Here is a 20,419-nt window from a genome sequence, read left to right as displayed (position 1 = left end):
CTCACATTCCATCTCTACAGTGCACTTTTTTCCAGAAACACAGATCAAGCAGCAAAGCAGCAAAGCACAAAGCGACCCTTTGACTCTAAAAATACAATTCGGGAGTAGGGATGCCTCACCAAGGACAAAGACAGTAAAGAAATAAATAAAGCTTCAAGGGGAGACAAGGCAAAAGTGAAGAAGGAGTCTTGTGTTCTTTTTTTCTTGTAGTTTTTTTCCCCCCTGAGCGAATTACTGGGAGGGAACAGGCATGCGAGCAAAACATGGAAAATACTTAATCCTACGACCAACACACCTCCCTCCCTGAGCAGTATAGAAGACATATAAGCACTCGTGCCATGCCCAAGTGAACATACACACTGAGGGTACACACAAAGGAGTATGACCCATGCAGACACACACAAAAGGAGTACAGACACAGACACACATATACAAGACTTTAACACAACTGCAGAAAAGACATGTTCCTAAAGACCCACTACAGACAATAATACAGGGATGTAGTGGAAGGTAAACCCTCCATAACTCATGTTATCCTTCTTTTTTACACTCAGAATGGCTTTTATACACTTTCTCAAAGCTGATATAAATCTTCATGACACATTTCCTGGTATGTATCAGAGTTTGTGGTGTAAAAGACATGGCCTTTTACAGAAAAAAACTTTTTGTAAAATATAACTGATAATGTAACAGATTGTTGTTCATGTTAGTGATTGGAAGACTGAAAATCATGCTGCTGTTTAACCAACTTCTCATAAACTGCTGCATCATTGCATATCACCCATGCACACATACAGATGCACAAAGGTAGAATGTCCATTACTGCAAAAAAAAAAAAATGGGGGGGGGGGGTTGAATATAGACACAAAAGTGTCCCAAATCCATGTCTCGGTCTGTACATACACACACACACAGACAGACACACACACACACACGTACTCTTACCAAGGCCAAGGATGGGATGGTGCTCCACCAGTGTCCAGGTGTTGTCATCCAGACAGTGGCTCTTGTAGACCAGGAGCTGGCAAACGTCTCTGGCCGTCATGTCTGCAGGGATCTCCACCACTTTACCGGCCCCATCCTCGCTCCACACCTTCACTATCTAAAAACACACCGGGATAATCATGAGAATATGTTCATTAACAGCAGTAAAGGTCATGTTTTCCTATACAAGAGAAAGAACAGTTTAAAGGCGTGACGCCGTCTCAACCACTTTCAGGAATTTGAATCTGCAGAGAAAAGGGAGAATGTAACTGATCAGAGGCTACATTTACCTCCATAACCCGGTGCTTTGGCAAGTCCACTCTTAAAAAGTCCCGTTCACATTGTTCTATCACGCCAACATGACAACCCCTTAAAAAAAAAAAAGAAAGATGACGTCCAGGGAAGGTCGGCCGGCCCCTGTGCTCTCAGTTCAACCCTTTTGTCCACAGCTCAACCAAACTTACTAACACGCACATCCACTAATACGCACGTAAACCTGCTTGCGCACAAACCACTTTGACATGTTTTCTATCACATGCAAGAACATCCAGTCGGAAATGTACCACATATTTACACTTGGACAGTGAAATAACACGGTGCATTTACACATGTTGCATTTTGTCCTTAAAAATGGCCCTGCTTGGAGCAGCGAGTGGGTACAGTTCAAAGCCGGAGTACCTCCCATTGTTTCGCCATTTTGAACCATTTCAGCCAAGTGCCCAAAGAGACATTTAAACAGGGTATAATTCTCCTTTGAGTGTGTTGCTGCACAGATAACCACAGACCAGCTGCTTTACACCACTGTATGAGCAGATTCTCACACACACACACACACACACCACAGAGAGCTGGCTCTGAAATGCAGCATAACACACAAATACACACATAAACATGAGCAAATGAACATCGAAAAGTGCCAGCAAACCACAAAGACGACTCAAATTATCTTGCATATATCAGAGACGAATCGTGCATGTGTGTGTGCGTGTGTATCCTCACACACCCACATACTTAACATCTTCTGTCCCCGTTAGGGATTCTGCTGCCCTGCATAAAATCACCGGGGAACAACTGTTTAGAATTACATGAAACAAGACACAAAGCTGGTGATGGGCGAGGGCCGGAGGGGTGGGTTAAGGAAAATTAAGTCGAACAATGGCACAGCGAAGTGGCAACACACAAAACGCCCCACCAAAAAAAGGCAACAAAGGTGGCCTAGAAATGACACAAAAACACCAGAAGCACCAGCACAGCGACGCAAAGAGAGACTCCGAATGCAACCAGAAACAACGTCACAGCGCTCTCTGCCCCTGCAAAGCCAGAAGACTCCCTCCTCTCCTTCCACACGCCCCCGTAAAAAAAAAAAAGAAGTAATTTCATGACGCATGAGTTTTGTTTGAGAAAAGTTTTAGAAACATCAAGGGGGGAAAAATGCAAAAGGTCCTCATTGCTGCAAACTAATCGCCACACAAGCACAAATCTACGCGCACACAGACAGCTCACGACGGACATCCAGGAAAGAAATGAACACACACACACACACACACACACACACATACAAGTCTCTTACCTCCACAGCCTGAAAGAGGCAACAGTCTGGAGAGCAGGATGGCATTTTCACACTGAGACGCTCTCCAGTGACACAGAGAGGCAGCGAGAGGGAGGGTAGGAGGAGGAGGAGGAGGAGAAGGAGAGGGGAGGGAGGGAAGGATGTCAGGAAGCGAGAGAGGGAGGGACAGATTGGCAAGGAGAATGCAAGAGAGGTAAAGAGGGAAGAGGGGGAGGAAGTGACAGAGGAAGGACGAGAGCGAAAGAGAGACAGCCTGCCCCTTCTTCTGGTGCTGGGCAGCATAAAGGCTGAGCTGCGAGGAGTGGTATGAGCCGCCGCTCCTCTCCTCTCTCCCTCGTCCTCCTCCCCCTCCTCCTCACACTGGATTAACCCAGTGTGGGATTTTTAAACGGTGAGCTGCTACCTGTCACGTATTCTACACTCATATCTTCAGTGTTGCGTTCAAATCCCCTCACCTGCGCCCCAAAAAAGATCACTGTCAGCTTCTTTTACTGATGGCGTCGCACCAAAAGTCTCCATAAAACACGCCCACAATCCCCCCCCCCACACACACAGATGCGCATGGATAGCTCAAACAAGCTCAAACCACTAAGCCAATCACTAAAAACACACACACACACACACACACACACACACACACACACACACACACTATTCTTATGCATCCACTGACATTTTCTTTGAGCTGCCTGACTGTTTTAATTTCTACCCCCTCCCTCTTATCCTCCTCCTCCTCTTCCTCCGCCTCAGCTGTATGTGAAATACTATGCGAGTGTGTTAGGACCAGAGCAACATGTGTAACGCACAGTAACGGCTTCGAGGTTTGCAAAGAAGGCGGTTGAGAGAAAACCGTGGGGTGATTCAATCTGAAGCCGTGGATCACGTGTCGGGCGTTTGGGCTTTGCTGCGGGGGTCAAGGGAGGGGGAGGGAGGGGGTGATGGGGGGGTTGCTCAGCAAATCTGCCCAGCCTCGGGAGAGGTAGACAGAGAGCGAGAGGGAGATAAAGAGAAAAAGAGGGGAGGGTAAGAGAGAAGAATAGAGAGAGAAAAGAGGGAGAGCTATGGAGGAATGTCAGTAATGCAATACTGAGTCATAATCAGGCTCATGTGTAGTGCGCAGGCCAACCCAGCTGGCCCCTAATACAGTGTGCATGAGAACTATGAGCTGTACACACTCTCTCTCAAGAGAGGAAGACAAAATGTAAACTATGATAACCTGCTCCAGCAGTTTTTTTTACTTTACTTTTTCCCTCCAGTCTCACGCAGTGGTTTTTGCAGCCATCTGGGGAGCAGTATAACACTGTTACACTCTTACTGAGCATATGTACATGTGTGTGAGGATAATGCATGTTCATGAATGTGATGAGCACATGTGGATAAAAAAGAGTGGGTGTAGGGAGAGATAACAAGCTCACTTTGTGCATCAAAATTGTCCTTGTTTTTCTTTCTGTTTAATCTCCCTTTTTTTCTTTCTAATTCTTTCTTTCTCTTTCTTTCTAATTAAGTTTCCAGTTGGTCATGTAATTGTTCTTTTACATTCAAACGACCGTTTGTACCCTCAAGATATTTAAAATCCTCAGCCATGTTCTCCTTTTACCAGGTTTTATCTTTACATGATGAAATTTAACTCACCTTGGCTTGTTCCTCCCCCCTTGGTTTTCCCCTCCCCCACTTCCCTCTTTTTCTCTCTACCAGAAGAGGGCGAAGGGTGGAAATGTACAGGTTTATTGGTCTCCTATGGTGCAACACACACACACACACACGTAAAGAGGGCTTGGTGCCGCAGCATATTGGATTGAAGGGTCATGGACAGACACCTGCATGCATATAAACACACACACACACACAGTATGTGCAGGGGCCAGATGTCAAACACAATAATCTGCGCAAGGGTCAGGCCCACTTGACCAAGAAGTTTATGGGCCCCTAAACCTATCATGCTGTGTACACACACACACACACACACACAATCTGGTTGTTTTAAGCCAGAGCAGATCTATTCCACAGTAACACGACCCACTGGTTGTAAAAGCAATCTTGATTCATTTAGAGTGGAGGGGGCAGGGGTAGTGATGACCACTGTCTTGTATCATCAGTACAGCTGTTACATTCTTGGATGTTTTATTATTTATGGACCACTGTGGCACTGGCAGACGGTAATGTAACTCACAAGATGACTGTTTGACTGCAGTTACAGCAGAAAATCAAACATGGATGTAAAGAAAAGGATATTCTGGATCTTACCGTTCTGTTCTTTAGAGGCGATGTGCTACTATGTTCTACTGGCTACTTCACAAGAAAGATGTTGAAGCTTCCTAGTATAATAAGGCATCAAAAAAATCTTAGGATGTCAAGTAAGTAGCATTTATTTTCAGTGATCATAATAAGGGGCCAAGTATTTGTCCCCAGGATAAAAACAGCCAAGTCGCTGTCTGAAGTATTGTGTGTGATGAAATGACGGACAGAAAGACAGACAGACAGACGTCCCTGAACTACAGGAAGTGATACATCTTACTGCGACATTCCAGCATTCAAAATCACAGTGACTAGGCCGGGACTCGAAATATGGTCACATATTAGATTCCTAATGTTGCTCCTGCTTATAATGTGTCATGTTCCTGGACCACCTGATGAATATAACTCCAATATTCATTCCCTCTTTAGTTCTGTTATGCTTTCAATCAACTTTTGAGAAATACAGTAAATCTGGCTATTTAGGTGCTTGATGTTCCACTATGTTCATCAGCTCATTGCTAACTGTGTCCGTCTCCTGGTTGGTGCCTGGCAGGTAGTGCACAGCTGATTTATCAGAACTTTATCAGAGCTTTGTTGAAAACAGCTGCCTGCTGCAGCTGGATATTAGGCTGAAACAGAAAAGTTGCAGGCCATAAAACCAAAACAATGATTTGAAAGATGTTAAAATGCAAATGGTCAGTAATATTTAGTGTCAATTCCTCTATTGTAAATGGTGTAACCTTTTTTTCTTAACAAATGTCTTAAATGGCTAAAGATATTAAATTCACAGCCTATTCTTACATTATCCTGCAATTGTGGAAATTATACTACTAGCTCCAGCTGCTACACACCTTCAAATGATAGCTGGCTGTCTAGTGGAGGCTTCCGTTGTAGACATACATACCCATATAAACATACCCATTGCTATGTCAGAATTTGAATGCTGGTTGGTGGTTCTACTACAGCATCAGTCGTCTGTCATGTCTGTGAGTGGTCGGGTTTCAAGCCAGACAGAGTTGATTAGGTCTGCAGACAGGCCAAACTCAATTTCACCTCAGTGGAGCGCCACCACAAAGCTTCACAGAGTGGCTCACCTCCCCACAATCTAACACTGACCACACACACACACACACACACACACACACACACGCTTCTGATTGACTGACATATGTCTACCAGTTCTAGAAATTTTGACCTGGCACAATTTCAAATAAATTTTGTCTGAAATGTTTACATGGTGATTTATTTTTTCATGCAAAGATCCCATCCACATCCATCCCATCATCTTTCATCCAATTTGTCTGAGGAAACACGAATCTCTCCGTCACATCCACAGAAAAATGAATATACAGCATACATCATTTGATCTGATTTGATAAAATTCCAAGAAACTGACTAAGCTTCATTTTGAGAATCATTTCATCAGTGTTGCAATCAGACGCTGGCAATGTGAATTTCTGGCTCCCAAACTGTGAGAAAATGACCTAAAACAAAAGTTCACAACGAGTTCTGAGATCCCTTAGACAATCAGCTTTTATCATTACCTGGTTGCATTTTTATGGTTTTTATTGGAAAACTGAATGTAGCATCAAGTTGTCAACATGTACTACTCAGACAACACATTCAAGTGAGTGAGTGAGTGAGTGTGTATATAGAAGCACATGTTCCCTGAGAAATTACAAAGTTACATCATCACAGGCCACAGCATGTAAAACATTTACTTCTTGGCAGAAACTTAAAAGTCCTGTAAATCTTTATAACACACACAGACACACGTGAGACATTTACTCAGACTTGAATTTCTACCTACCCAGACAAGTGTTTACATTCAATTTAACACAAAGCATCTTGGTCTGTATTAAAAACAGTGACCTAGTGTCCATCTAAAAATAGAGTTTATATATCCACGTCATTATAAGCTTACTCTGTTGAACAGGCTTTCACTGCCATGTTTACACACACACACACACACACACACACACTTACATGCACCTGATCTGGCCAGTGGGTCAGCAGACCATTGCGTGCAAAAGTACATCAGCTGACCACAGACAGAGGGGGAGGTAGGAGTCCTACACAGAGAGAGTGTGTGACTCAGAGCTTTAGTCTTCAATTTGTTTTTATGATTATATATATATCTCAAACCAGAGATCACAAAAAGAAACCTAATATTTAAATATTTGTTTGGAGGTATTAGGTATAGGTCAACATTTGTGATTAGCTATTTAAATATTCTTCAAGCAATAAATGACACCATTAAAATCATAATACATGGTAAAGTATAGCATTCTCAAACCACTAAATGCCATCCCTAGAGCCAGTAGCATGGCTATAACACCCACATGATCAGACTGTAGACAGCACTATGCCTCCTCTTTGTCAATTATCTGGTTTACATTTTTATAAAAATTTCACAAGCACCAAATATTTCAGTAATCAGACGACATACTGAACTTTTTTTTCTTGCCTTTTTTCCACAGGGAGGTCAGAGGTCAGGGTCATTTAAAGAGCAGCGAGCCCAGAACTGGAAGGGGTTCAGTGTATTGCTCAAAGCTACTTCAGCAGGGTGGATGGATGCATGCCAACACAAGGGCTTGAACCCGAGATCTTTGCTTGAGAGATGGTCTCTTTACCCACTGGGGCCCCCCGCCATCACTGATGTTAGTAATGCCGCGTCTCTGGCCCCAAATAAAAGCAGGAGTTGCGTTACAGCCGCAGTCATGATGCCAAAGTAAACCCATTCGCCCAATGATGACAGACAGGACCTGCCAAATCCTTGTGAAAGCCGGGGTAATATTGCTGAATTGTATTGTGCAAGACTGCCACAACTAGCGTGGGAAAAGGCTATTATGAGAGTTCAGCCTTAACAACAGTCAGTCTACAGAATTAGCTTTGGCATTAGCAGCTACTAGACCCAGTGTAAAGAGTTAAATAGGATTTACCATGAGATTGGCATTCTCCCAAACGTGTTTCTTAAATCTGATGGAGAGGCAGCATCATGTTATCTGTTCATGGTAGCCTGTTCATGTTATCAAAGGCAATGCAGGCCATAAACCTGTCATGTCACGCATATCCACAGTTTTACTGGCTCATAATATAAGCTTTGTATCCCTTTGAGAAAGACTGAAGCTTAGTGAAGAATGTTCAGATTCCAACTCTACAGCTGGAGGGAGAGAGATCCTATGATAAAACCATGCCAATGCAAATACAATGCAACTATGTCTGTAGACCAACGCACGGCACGTCTGAAATTCTCGTCTGCATTGTTGTGTAAGCCATCCTCCATGCACTGCAGACATAACTAAAGGGACCTGCATACAGGTACTCCAAAAACTTCCCAACCTTCACTAGCTCTTCTATTTGCTCTTAAATAGGACATTACACAACATGGCATGCAGACAGACGCACCAACATCTGGTGTTAAAGGCCACGTCTTGGCCAGTCTGCCACTGGTCTTGCTGAACTTTAGATGTATGATCAGTGAAGGTTTCATTCAGTCAGCCGAAGACTAGGCATTGCTCGTTTTAAACAAGCATAACATAACATAGCATTGTTTAAAAAGTGAGAGTTAGGCATGGTGCTTTGAGATAAATGCTAACATACCCATGCGAATATGCTCAGATATAGCAATGCTATAATGCTGATGCTGAGCAGGTATGTTTGCCATTTTCACCACCTTAATTTAATGCACTGTCATGCTAATTTGCACGCACTACACTAATTAGCTCTAAACACGAGGAACAGAGGAGTCTGATGGGAATATCATTTGTTTTGCAGGTATCGGATCATAAATAAAAGATGAGATAGATGAGTGGAATGAGGAGATCAATAACATTATAAGAATTTAATTTTAGAAGGGGAAAAATGTCTCTAATACAAAATCAATCAAGTAGTTGAGACATTTTACTCAAAAGAAAAGTCGGGCGATGACCTAAGTCATTAAAAACATCATCTGGGAACAATGAATGTGTTTACAAACTTTGAAGGCAGTCCATCCAATAGTTGTTGACATTTCAGTCCGTCCTTCGAACCATGCATCTAAAGTTACCCCATGTAGCATTTTTAGGCATGAATGTATCACAGTGATGTTAATAAATGATTGTGATCTAATCAAATTACAGTGGAGATGCGTCTCCAAACTGGTGGTTTTCATTTCCCATGATCCCCATCACCTCCAGTCACACATTTATCAGTCTCCCAGCCACCTCCTCGGCTTCTTCAGCCAAGAGGTTTTTCTCTTTTGCTGACGATGATAAACATGATAGAATGTTGGCAGCGATTTTTCCATGTGCCTTTTACGCCTTCCAGCTCGAGCTTTATCGCTGTTCGAGCTGGAATAATACTAACATCTTCCTGTTTTTGTGCCATTGAGCAGTCTTGAACAATTTCCTGCCAACTCCAACCTGGTGACATGCCATGAAAAAAAAAATAGCAGTAAAGAAGAAGCAAACTGTTGCCACACCTCTCACCTATAATCTGTATTAAAATTAAAGCAGGAATGAGTCCGTGAAAGCATATGCAAAACAGCTTTATGAAAATCCCACTCAGAAACGCATTTAACTGTCTAGATGTACTTAGATGTATTTAGTTACCATCATCATACATGTAAATGTATTTCCTCTCTATAACAAGTATTGAGTTATTATTTGTCTCTTTAGATGCACAAGACAATAGTTAAATTAACTCAACTGGACTAAATATTCTGGCAAAGACACATGATGCACTAGTCAGCACACACACAAAAGATCCTTTGTACAAACTGCAAACTTGCTCTGATTCCAGACCTTGTGAGATGATGTCAACAAAATGCAAAACTAATGCTTTGCCTTATCACATGTATGTATGCGTGTGAACTGAATAATGCTACATGTGCGTGTGTGTGTGAGTGTGTATGGATAAGAGTGCAAGAAATAGTGAGCATTTAAAATAACTTTTAATGTTCAGGGTGGGCATCCTGAAACCATCTTTGAGAGGGATGGAACATTCCTGGGAGAGGAGGCTCTACCGGGGGAAGGAAGGCCAAGGCTGTGACACATACTCACTCACACACACACACACACACACACACACACACACAGTGACGCTGAGAGCCAGTGTTGAAGCGTGTGAACCGGAAATGGGCGCCTGTCTTGCCATAGCCAGCAGACGGATTCAGAAGGTTCAGAGAGAACTACAGACGTTCCCAGCCCTGCTACGGAAGTCTGCACTCTGTCTGCAGCATCCTGGAGACATGGTTCACCTCCTTCCACGGCAAAACATGTCTGTCACTCTGCATGTGTACAGGAGATTGATAATCATGCTTCCACAACACACACACACACACACACACACACACACACACACGCATGCACGCATGCATGCACGCAGTCACATAACCCAGGGTGAGCTTTTGTGTAATGGAAGGAAAGGCTGTCCGCAGCCAAATTCAACACATGCTGCTCTGACCTGAACATAACAGACCAGTCAGCTGGTTTCAAAACACACACACACACACACACGCACACGCACACACTCTGCATCTCTTGTGATACTGGTCAAGTAAAGGACAATAAATACAACAAGGAGTCCAACCATATTGGTTTTGACCAGTAGCAACTTCAAAATTTAACAACATTTTTTAATAATACCACAACAACCCCTTTGCATTTATTTTCACACAGAATGCTGCAACCTGTGATGTCATGTCCATGTAATTATTTAACTTAATTAACAGTTAGAATTGGCTAGAAAGTTGTTTACATTTGTTTTTCCCACCAGCACCGAAAGGTAGCCACTCAGTAAGAAACCTTCCAACACTTGAGCATACCTGCCTCCTCCGGTCATTTGTATCAATGCAGTGAGTGTGTATGAGCGCAGGTGAGGTGGTATAGGTGTACTCACGTGGTTGTCGGAGGTCTGTATGGGGCTGAGAACCGGGGAGCCTGCTGGGCTGCAGAGCTCAGGGAAAGGGTTGGGGATGGCCGGCATGGAGGCTGGGCGCAACTGCTGAGCTTCCTGCAGGCACCTGCAGAGGGAGACACACACACAATTGTGTCCTGAAAAACTGGCCACACTGTATATGAATGATGGTGAGCATTATTTAAGTATAGAAGTTCATTTTATCTTTGATCAAGCAAATATTTCTTTTAAGTAATGACTTAAAGCCAACAGTGCATTCTAACATTGTTGAAATTATCCATCCATCGTCAACCGCTTATCCTGCAGGGTCTCGGGGGGCTGGAGCCAATCCCAGCTTACATTGGGCGAAACGCGGGGTACACCCTGGACAGGTCGCCAGTCCATCGCAGGGCCACACATAGACAGTCAACCACTCACACTCCGGTCTAAGGACAATTTCGGAGACACCAATTAACCTAGCCTGCATGTCTTTGGATGGTGGGAGGAAGCCGGAGCACCTGGAGAGAACCCACGTGGACATGGGGAGAACATGCCAAGGCCGGGGCAACCGGGGTTTGAACTTGCTGAGTGCTAACCACTGCACCACAGCCCATTGCTGAAATTATGAGTTACTAACATAATTATATTTTGCGTGCTAATGCAAGCAAACCAACAAAAACACACGGAGCAAAAGACAAACAGAGGTGTTCTTCCTCAGGCAATATACATATTTTAATTTTTGCAGGAACCCTGATTCTAGCTGTCTTTATCTGAATATAAAACAGTGAAATCAATGCAGGGGGCATGTTATGTGTGACTACCTGACAGTCTGGATGTGCATGGGCTGAGAGTGCCGCAGCCTCTCCCTGGATGGGGAGGAAGGGTGCAGGGGCGGGGTGTGACGACGGTGGGCCTGACCGTGTCCCGGGTAGGCAGGGTGCATGTGGTGGTGGTGTGGAGCGTGCACGTGGCCATTGTTCAGGAGGAGCGCCGTGTCTGTCTGCGTAGAGTAAACACTCTCCATGGAGGAGTTCATGTCATTCACCAGCTGCTCCAGGTCCACATCATCATCTGTGGAAGCACGTGGACGGTGGGATGGGAGAGAGGGAGAAGTGAATGACAGTGACAGTGAAAGGATAGCAATCATCCACTAGGTGTTGCCTCAGTGGGTATCAGTGTTTAAGAGATCATTTTAAAACCATCTACAATCAGCTGATAGTCATTAAAAATCATTCTTCACAGACACTAGTTGTAACACTCTCTCTGCAAATGAGATTAAACATGTATCAGTCTAGTTTAACTGTAGCAGCCAAGATTAGTGATGAATAGAACTATAAAAGCTATTCATGTTTTCTCTTCACAGCGGATATTAAAGGCTTACTAAAAGTAAAACAAGACACAAACTATGATGGAAATGTCTACATTCCTAGTGATGTGTCTTGTCTTGCATTTGTATTTCTGCAATTTAAGACAGACGGAGTAAATAAAGCCGATTAGACACATTTGATTGTTAAAGGAACACATTAAGGATGATCAGACATCTTGCTTGACCTCGCAATACTTTAAAACCAGAGCTCAGCATTTTGACCTTTTGTCCCATTCCTATTGTATATACTGAGACAAAGCCACAACATCCTGATTATCACCTTTAATGAGTTGTAATTTTACAGTTAACAGTGAAAATATTGCCAGAAGCACATCGTGGTCCTGAACTATCGAACATGAATGCAAAGAAAGAGAGCGAAAGAGAGCACAGCCTTGTTTTGAAGTTTCTCTCCTCCTCATGTTGGATTTCACTTTGGGTTGGATTTCTTCCAATGGCTGTGTAGTACACTCACTAGCTTGCCATTGGTCAGATTATGTGAAACCTGTCATTCAAGGGGCTGAGATGTCCATCAAGCACTGGAAGTTGGAACGAACAAGTCACCCACAGGCTGAACAACCAAGCAAACCAAAGTCTCTAGAGCTGCTCTTGCTGGGCAGTCAATACAGCAGTTGCCAGTCAGTGTCTTTTAAACTGATCTGTTATTTATTAACTGAAGTCAGTCCAGGATTTGGAAGGCCTAGTGTGAGTTAACTTAAGTGCTTTACTGACTTGCTGTTCATTCACTCCTGTTTTGTTGGACCAGACTTCATAGATTTTTTACAGTACTTAATACTGCAAAATCAATTGTTCTTCAGACATAAATGGAGTTGAACTTCATTCATTATTTAATTGTTCCAGGTGAACAGAAATGTGTCTTCCAAGCTAATGTGCACTGTTGGCTAGTGGAGGAAAAGTGTACTAGTGGGACAAAAATCTCTAATGAAGCCAGTTTTAGGTAAACAGCAGAATAAGCGCAAGACTTAGTAGGTCCGCTAAATGTCCTCACAAGTGCGGTATGTCTCTAGTACGCGTGTGTGTGTGTGTGTGTGTGTGTGTGTGTGTGTGTGTGTGTGTGTGTGTGTGTGTATACATATGTCTCCGAAGCCCTTTGGTCCTATGTGCGTCCCGCCCCAACACCACACAGAATTCCTGACATTCCTGTAAGAAGAAATTACAGCACTCTGGGAAGGTTCACCAGCCTGTTCATGGCATATGGTGGCCAAATGATCAGGACAGAGCATGCACCAAAACGCACACACAGACACACACAAAGAAGAACCTAGGACACCATGTACGCTATGCAGTGCTGATGAGCATGTGTATGTAATTACACAGGAGAATTAAAAGAAAAAGCACACTGTACTGCACGCAGACACACACAGGAAAACACGCACACTGGGCCTACCAAGCAGAAAAGAAGCCGCTGTACCAAAAACAGCAGATCACAAAGAGTTATGCATGACACACATACAGACATATTTGCATACAAAAAGGAAAGTCTGGGATAAAGTCATGTGATGTCATGGTTTATGAGTGGGACATGGGTTGGTGGGGACAAAGAGGGGACACACACACACAGTTGGAAAAAAACACACGAGAGAACACATGAGGCCAGTCAGAGAGGGTTATTATGTAAAGCTGCAATATACGTAGGCCTTTTTTCACATCTGACATTTTGACTTGTCATAGTAGCAAAAGCACAGGTGTTAGTGACAACAGTAACGGCTCGGAGAGCCAAATGAACAGAGACAGATAAATTAAATCCATCCATCAGTGTTGTGGTATTAACATGTGCTTTTCTTCATGTCAAAATGTCTTCTGTGGAAAAATGCTTATTACACATTGGTGACTGCCATGGGAGCAATAAGTTTCACTTTTCAGATCCACCACAATATTAACGCTGACCGCCACATATTGATTTTCGATTTCTTTTACTAGGCCTATTTAAAATCGTGTTTGATTGCAGAGCACCGTAGCGCATTCGCGCAGCACATTCTCTTGCTCGTCCCTCTCTCTCTGTCACTCACCCGTTCCTCTCTTTCTCTCTCCCTCATGCTAATAAGGAGAGCTAAGTTAATGTTAGAAAATACCTGGGTTTTCGAGGCTAGCATGCTGTATAGAGGTGGTAGTCAATATCGACTGCTGAGGAGAATGCGGAAGTCCCTTAAACCTGCATTCTATCGAATGGCCAGCAGGGGGTGACTCTTCTGGTTGCAAAAAGAAATCCGGTTCCATCAGAAATAATGGTAAAATTACCCTACTTCTCACCGCATTTATTACCTCAGTAAACACTTTCCTAATGTGTTTATGGTCTCACTTGCTAGTTTCAGGTCTTCTTTAATACAACATGATGTTCATTTAGTAAATTATGTTCCCATTTAGAGGAAAATAGACCATAAAGCACAGTATGCTTCAGGGTGGGATTATCTATGATTGACAAGTCGTTACAATGGCTACCTGTAAATCAGGTTAGAGTGACTTGTACCCACGGCACTGTGTAAATTTAACCAGTGCCATTGAAAAAGCTTAGTAGGAGTTGGCTGTTCCCTGGTGAGTACATTTTAAGACTGTTGCTCGCTAGACAATATTATCATCCTGGTTAAAATGACAGTTAATGTGAATTACAGATGCACCTAGCTAAGCAAGCTAGCTAGCTCCACACACGGCCATTAGCTTCATCGTCTCGTCCAAATATGGTCACGTCGTCCGGTGCCGCTGGTTGCAAAATATCTACATGGTGACGTCATGATCACATGTCCATTTTTTATATACAGTCTATGGTTTAGAGCTAATTACCAAATGTTAGCTTGCTAACATGTTAAACTAAGATTGTGAACTTGGTGTACATTATACCTGCTCAACATTAGCTTGTTAAATCTGGTGAAGGCAGTTTATTTAAGAAGCATTTTTGTTTTATTTGTCATTTGTTTCCTTTACATCTCGACAGCAATCAATCTCTGCAATCAGTATTTGTGGCTGTGGCAGGACTGTAATAAGCACAGCATGTTCACCTGCGGGCACTCTATTTGTAGACTCATGAAAATGTGTTTTGGGGAAGTGGCTTTGGAGGGATGCCTAAAGGCCGGTGGGGTCCCAGTTCAATTTAGCAGCTAGTTTCTCCAATGTCACCGTTCCCAGCTTTAACACGGTCGTTGTGAGCATGCTAGCAAGTTAGCATTTAGCGCAAAGTACCATTTAGCGCAAAGTAAAGTTAGTTTAAAGGTTAAGTGGGTAAGTTTCAGTGACATCTAGTGGTGAGGGTTGCGAATTGGAATGAATTGCAAAAAAAATCCTCACTCAATGACCCCCACTCCCCTATCCAAGCGCGTAAGATAGCTACAGTGACAAACAGGACAAAAGAGAGTAGCCAGTCAAGAAATGGAGTTTCTTAGACAGATATATTAAAACATTGTATTTTACTGAATTATTCAGTAAAAACAAACGGTAATGTGAATATTATTGTTAACTGTTCATCAAACAACAGCAACATCAATAAATGAAGTGCTAGATTATTTGGCCTACTCCTGTAATACACATAATACAGTCTATGGTAATACATTATTTTACTGTACTGTTATAAATTTTGTTACATCTTAGGAGGGTTGGCTCATCTGGACTAACATACCGAAGCAAAAAACATCTCAAAAACTGAGCTATGAGTATGAGCTAGTACAAGCTTGCTAATACTCTCGCTTCCGGTCTAGACTGGACGCCTCATACTGATGCGCCCAGGGGCGTCTCATACAGACACTGAAGCGTACCTTTTGCATCAAATAACACTTTGTCAGCCTTTCTGAAAGCGTCTGTATTTGACGTCCTGAGATGAGAACAGACAACAACCAACTAGTAATTATGAACAGGCACATTTGTGGAAACTTTCTTTGACAACTTCTACGCATGAGCAGATAGGGATCCAGCAGGCAGTACGGATGGAAATGGCTCATTCTAATAAAACCATAAACGGTTCATTCTGCAAGGTCTTTATACCTGACAGAAAATATAGTTATGGATATTATATTGCATTACAGTCAATAAATCCTCTAATATTACACACTGGACCTTTAATGCATCCAGTGTATCAGCCGCAACAAATCCTTTCATACTGTACTGCCATGATATGGCATGATTTTTGTTGTCAGTGTATTCACATTGTGCAGTGTAGTAAGCGCTCATTTTCCTAATAAAGTGAAAGTGAAACTAGCAAAGTCTCAGATTTTAATCACCACACATGACATGTAAATGTGGGATGGTAAAGTCAATGAGTAGTGCTGCAGTAGTGATGCAGGAAAACTCTTGAGAGCACACAAAACAAATAAGAGGCTTCATAATAATCATTAAATCAGGTACAGATTATTGGCTGACCTTTGCAGTCAACACTGTGGTGTGTATTGGTACGTGCATCATCAGATCATCAAAAACACAGGCCTAGCAGAAATGAAGGGCATGTAACCTGAGCCAGGCATGATCTAGATATACAGCATGAATGTGATGTTTGTCCGTAGTGCAACACTGGCGGTGTGTATTTGACTGTTGATGTCTGTGAAGGTTCTCAGTCATCCAGGTCATAGTTATCCAAAGAAGGTTAAAATCAAGAGCAACTGGACTTAAATTTAACCTTCCTTGGACTCTTGCGGTTTCTCTGAAGTCATATCATTCATTTATTTATTCACATATAGTCTACTTCTTATTTTCTATAACGGGTGTCTGCTGTTTATTGATCACTTTAAAGTAATAACCAGAGCTCAGTGTTGCCAACTCATCAGTAAGGAAAGTAGCTATTGGCTGTCCTAAAAGTCACTAGAAGTCTCTAACTAACATCATGACCTAATTTGCATAATTTACCATATGCATGTAATTGTGATGGACGCTGTAGGAGAGAGGAATAACGTTGTGGGAGAGACAAAAGGTGAGCAAAAAACACCAGAACAATGTACTTCCAAACATATTTGCGCATGCACGAATCATTTGCAGTCTCTGGACATGGAGGGGTGAACATCTCCTACTCTGCGTGAGGACTGGACCACCAGTGAGTGCTACAGGACGGGTGAGGGGCCCATAGTAGCATCCATTGCTAGTTGAGAAGAGTATCAGTACAATATGTGCTTTCATGTCATAGTTTCCAAAAGTTTCCAAAAACACAAGAAAAAGTTTCTAGACTTGTCACTGGTTGCTTTTTGAAAAGAGAGGGGTCTGAAAACTCGCTAAATATAGCGACAAAGTCACTAAGTTGGCAACACTGCCTGAGCTATTCCTATGCTGTTAGTAGGGGGTACCCTGAATAGTCGAAGATTCGATGATTCGAAAGGAGGAGTTATTTATGATAAAAGCTTGTAATTTCCTTTACTTTATTTGCCTGAACCTGACTCATCATAAAGAATTACTACAAAGTGGAACTGAAATGAACAGACATTTTATGACGTCTAAATGCGACTTCAGAAAATCCTCTAATCACTCTAAGATTGTCCATCGTATCACAGCCTGTATTTGAGTATGAACCGTGAACATGCATACCTTCTACTGTCTCTACTCCCTGTCCCACAGACCTATGGCCTACTTACTACAAACTCCCCTCTATAAACTGACCTACAAGCCTATATAAACACCGCATCCACTCACCCTATTCATGTGAAGCCATATTTACTACCCTCACACGAGCATGACCACCACAGATCAGCAGAGCAGACAATCCACTAAACCAACAACCCAAGGGAGAAAAAAAGAGGTACGGGAGGGAGGATTTACAGCCTCTCCTCAAGTTGGTCGCTTTCCAAAAGGATTCCCAAGATTTTCCACGATGGCTGAAGAGATTTCTGGGAATTTATTAGGTGTGTGTGTGTGTGTGTGTGTGTGTGTGTGTGTGTGTGTGTGTGTGTGTGCGTGCGCGTGCAGAAAAGTGCTGAGCAGTACTAAAAGACAATGAAGGGGGACACTTTAACACTTCTTTAACCTCCATCTGGAGAGCAGAAGATAAAGAAGGAAAGGGTGTGGTGGTTGTGGTGGTGGTGGGGGGGTGTTCTAGGAAGACAGGAAGTGAACACGTTTTGGCTGTGGACAGATCACATAAGGAAACCTCTGAAAGAAGGAATTGTGTGAAATATGGAGAGAACTGTGTCAACAATCTTAAACACAACAACATAAAGATTAGATTAAGAGATTGGTGAATAACGATGGTAATTTTTGTGAATATATCTGACATGAGGAGAGGAGAGTTACCATGGTGATGTGGCAAATTTTGAGTGGCAGAGCGCTGAAAGCCTGGAACAATCAGCTCCTCAGGCCTGCGAGAGGACGTGTGGTCCATGTTTTCCTGTCAAAAAAAGAAAAGAGAAAGATTTCTTTTAAAAAGGTGAAGACCATGCAGCGCAAACCATGCAGTGGGTTTAAGATTTCAGATATGTCAGTGTTCAGAGGGTGAGACAAACTTTGGGTTCATGCCTCTTCTCTCGAGGAACATCAAGGCTCAAGTTCAGAGACACTTTGACCCTGTGACTTTATGACCCACTGCTCTTTGGCTCTCTCTCTCTGTCTCTCTTTCTCCAAACTCTCACATGCAAAAACTCGCATCAGGTACTGATTTGTGTGTTTAAAAAAAACAGATCAATCATTTTTAGAGCAACAACATAACAGCTCAGGCACACTTATACAATCTCACACGTCTGGAGATGCACGCACAGTCGCACACGCTGCCAAGTTCCTCACACATTGTCTAATCTGAAGCAGCCTCGAGGCAACAAGGCTGCAGAGGAGAAAGGGAGGGGAAAAAAGCCAAACAAATTTTCAATCTTCCCTTTTCCAGGAAAAAGAAGAACGCGGAAGCATTGCTTCCAGGAACCGCTCATGGCCAGGGGTCCTGTTGTGCATGTATGCACGCACATGCATGCACACTCGCAGCTCCCCTCGGTGCTTCGAAAACATCCATAAATGCCGAGAGTAAGATTTATAGCTCTGAGAAGCAGCAGCCAAAAGCTTTCCAAGGAAGGCAACTTGGCTGCAGGGCCTGCGGGCTGACAGAGAAAGTCCGCAGGCTTCAGCTAGAACTGACTAGCTAGAGAGACAACTAAACTCTCTCATTACTCTGTCGCATCCACTGCTAGGTCCAGCTTTACAGACTGATGTTGCATGACCTAGAAAATATAATTTTAAATCCAATCCAATAGGAAATATATGTATTTGCTTTCTGGCAGAGAGTTACATGGTGTCTACCCAGGAGGCATTTGGGCTGTGTTTTCTGTCTTATGCACTGCCTGATGGAACAGATACGCTTCTATTTTGAACAAATCACCGGTCTACACAGGCCGAGTGATGGCTCGCATTTTACTTGGCCTTTAAACACACAAAAATGTCTGAATATTCTGATTATGTAGTGGGTCTGAGCGCTGGCACAAGACAGACAACCTACACTCAATACTGTGCCTAAGCACATCCTGTGGAGACATAGACTGAGCATTAAAGCTCCTTCTGTTGTTCTGCTAATGTTCATAAGTTGACACAGTCTTAGATGAGAAGATCAAAGTCCACTCTCATACCTGTCCATTAAACATAAGGCCACAGCCAGCAGCCAGTTATTTATACTCTCATTTGTTTAATCTGTCCCGTAATGTAAAACACGTATTTAAAAATTATTTCTTGGCTGACGAGCAGTAACTTTCTGGAGTCTTCACTGGTTGCGTGGCAACTGCTCAGAGCTGAGAAATAAGCCAGCACATAAACCCCCTTAAAACGGCTAATTGACATATTTAAACTTCGGTTTTTGTACAATTAAACAAACGAGATTTAACATTTTAATTAGTGAGCTTTAGCTGTGCTGGTAGGGGATATGTATGTGTTTTCAAATTTGAAGAAACTTAAGGACAAAATCAAGAGTTTAAACGGTTAACTTTTGTTTTTCTTAAACATTACGACCTGTGTGTCTGTCATTCTTCTTTCAGCACCATCAGCACTGGTTTGGGTTGCCTTTACCTGGACATAAAAGTGTAAAACTGTACACCGTGTGTGAAGTTGGAGGCAGGACAGTGTCATAGTTCTAGTAACAGATATCAGTGTTATATAGCTACAAGTAAACCCAGGGAAAATCCCCTTCCCTCAGCAACACTCGTGCAGTAAGAGAGTCAGCTTTAACAGCTACACTCCCCATAAAAACCTCACTGTGAACTCCCAATAATGCACTGTCTCTGACTCTATAGACTGAAGAGAGTGCACTGATGATACCTCAATAGTCAACTAGGGAGAGCGTATATGTTCCCAGCTCAATATGCTATTAAATGTGACACATTAAGGACACCTTTCAAAGGATTTTACGTTCTCAGCCATGTTTTCCCCTAGGTCAAATATTCAATATATGTTTCCCTGGTGAATACGTTGAAATCACCCACCTACAGCATATGGCC

At 42.8% G+C, this 20,419-nt stretch overlaps 1 protein-coding gene across 3 annotated transcripts in view; it reads right to left on the bottom strand.

Moving 5' to 3' along the window:
• Positions 1 to 20,419, bottom strand: part of LOC119906981 (growth factor receptor-bound protein 10-like) — a 48,465-nt gene that overhangs the window by 18,607 nt on the left and 9,439 nt on the right. Inside the window, exons 3-6 of one of the 3 annotated variants that reach the window (XM_038724485.1) lie at positions 18,246 to 18,339; positions 11,488 to 11,737; positions 10,670 to 10,793; positions 946 to 1,102 (exon numbers count right to left, since the gene is read on the bottom strand). In XM_038724485.1, the coding sequence (XP_038580413.1) occupies positions 946 to 1,102; positions 10,670 to 10,793; positions 11,488 to 11,737; positions 18,246 to 18,339 (625 nt within the window). Of the gene's footprint in view, positions 1 to 945; positions 1,103 to 1,274; positions 1,354 to 2,554; positions 2,975 to 10,669; positions 10,794 to 11,487; positions 11,738 to 18,245; positions 18,340 to 20,419 lie in introns of those variants that run through there. The other 2 variants (XM_038724488.1, XM_038724487.1) reach the window with 2 other exon arrangements.

Source organism: Micropterus salmoides, unplaced genomic scaffold (genome assembly GCF_014851395.1).
Source record: "Micropterus salmoides isolate LMB-PRFRI ecotype aquatic unplaced genomic scaffold, ASM1485139v1 Ms_hic_scaffold_17, whole genome shotgun sequence".
NCBI classification, from domain to species: domain Eukaryota; kingdom Metazoa; phylum Chordata; class Actinopteri; order Centrarchiformes; family Centrarchidae; genus Micropterus; species Micropterus salmoides.
Note: the sequence above shows the minus strand (reverse complement) of the source record. Positions and strands in the feature narration are given on the sequence as shown.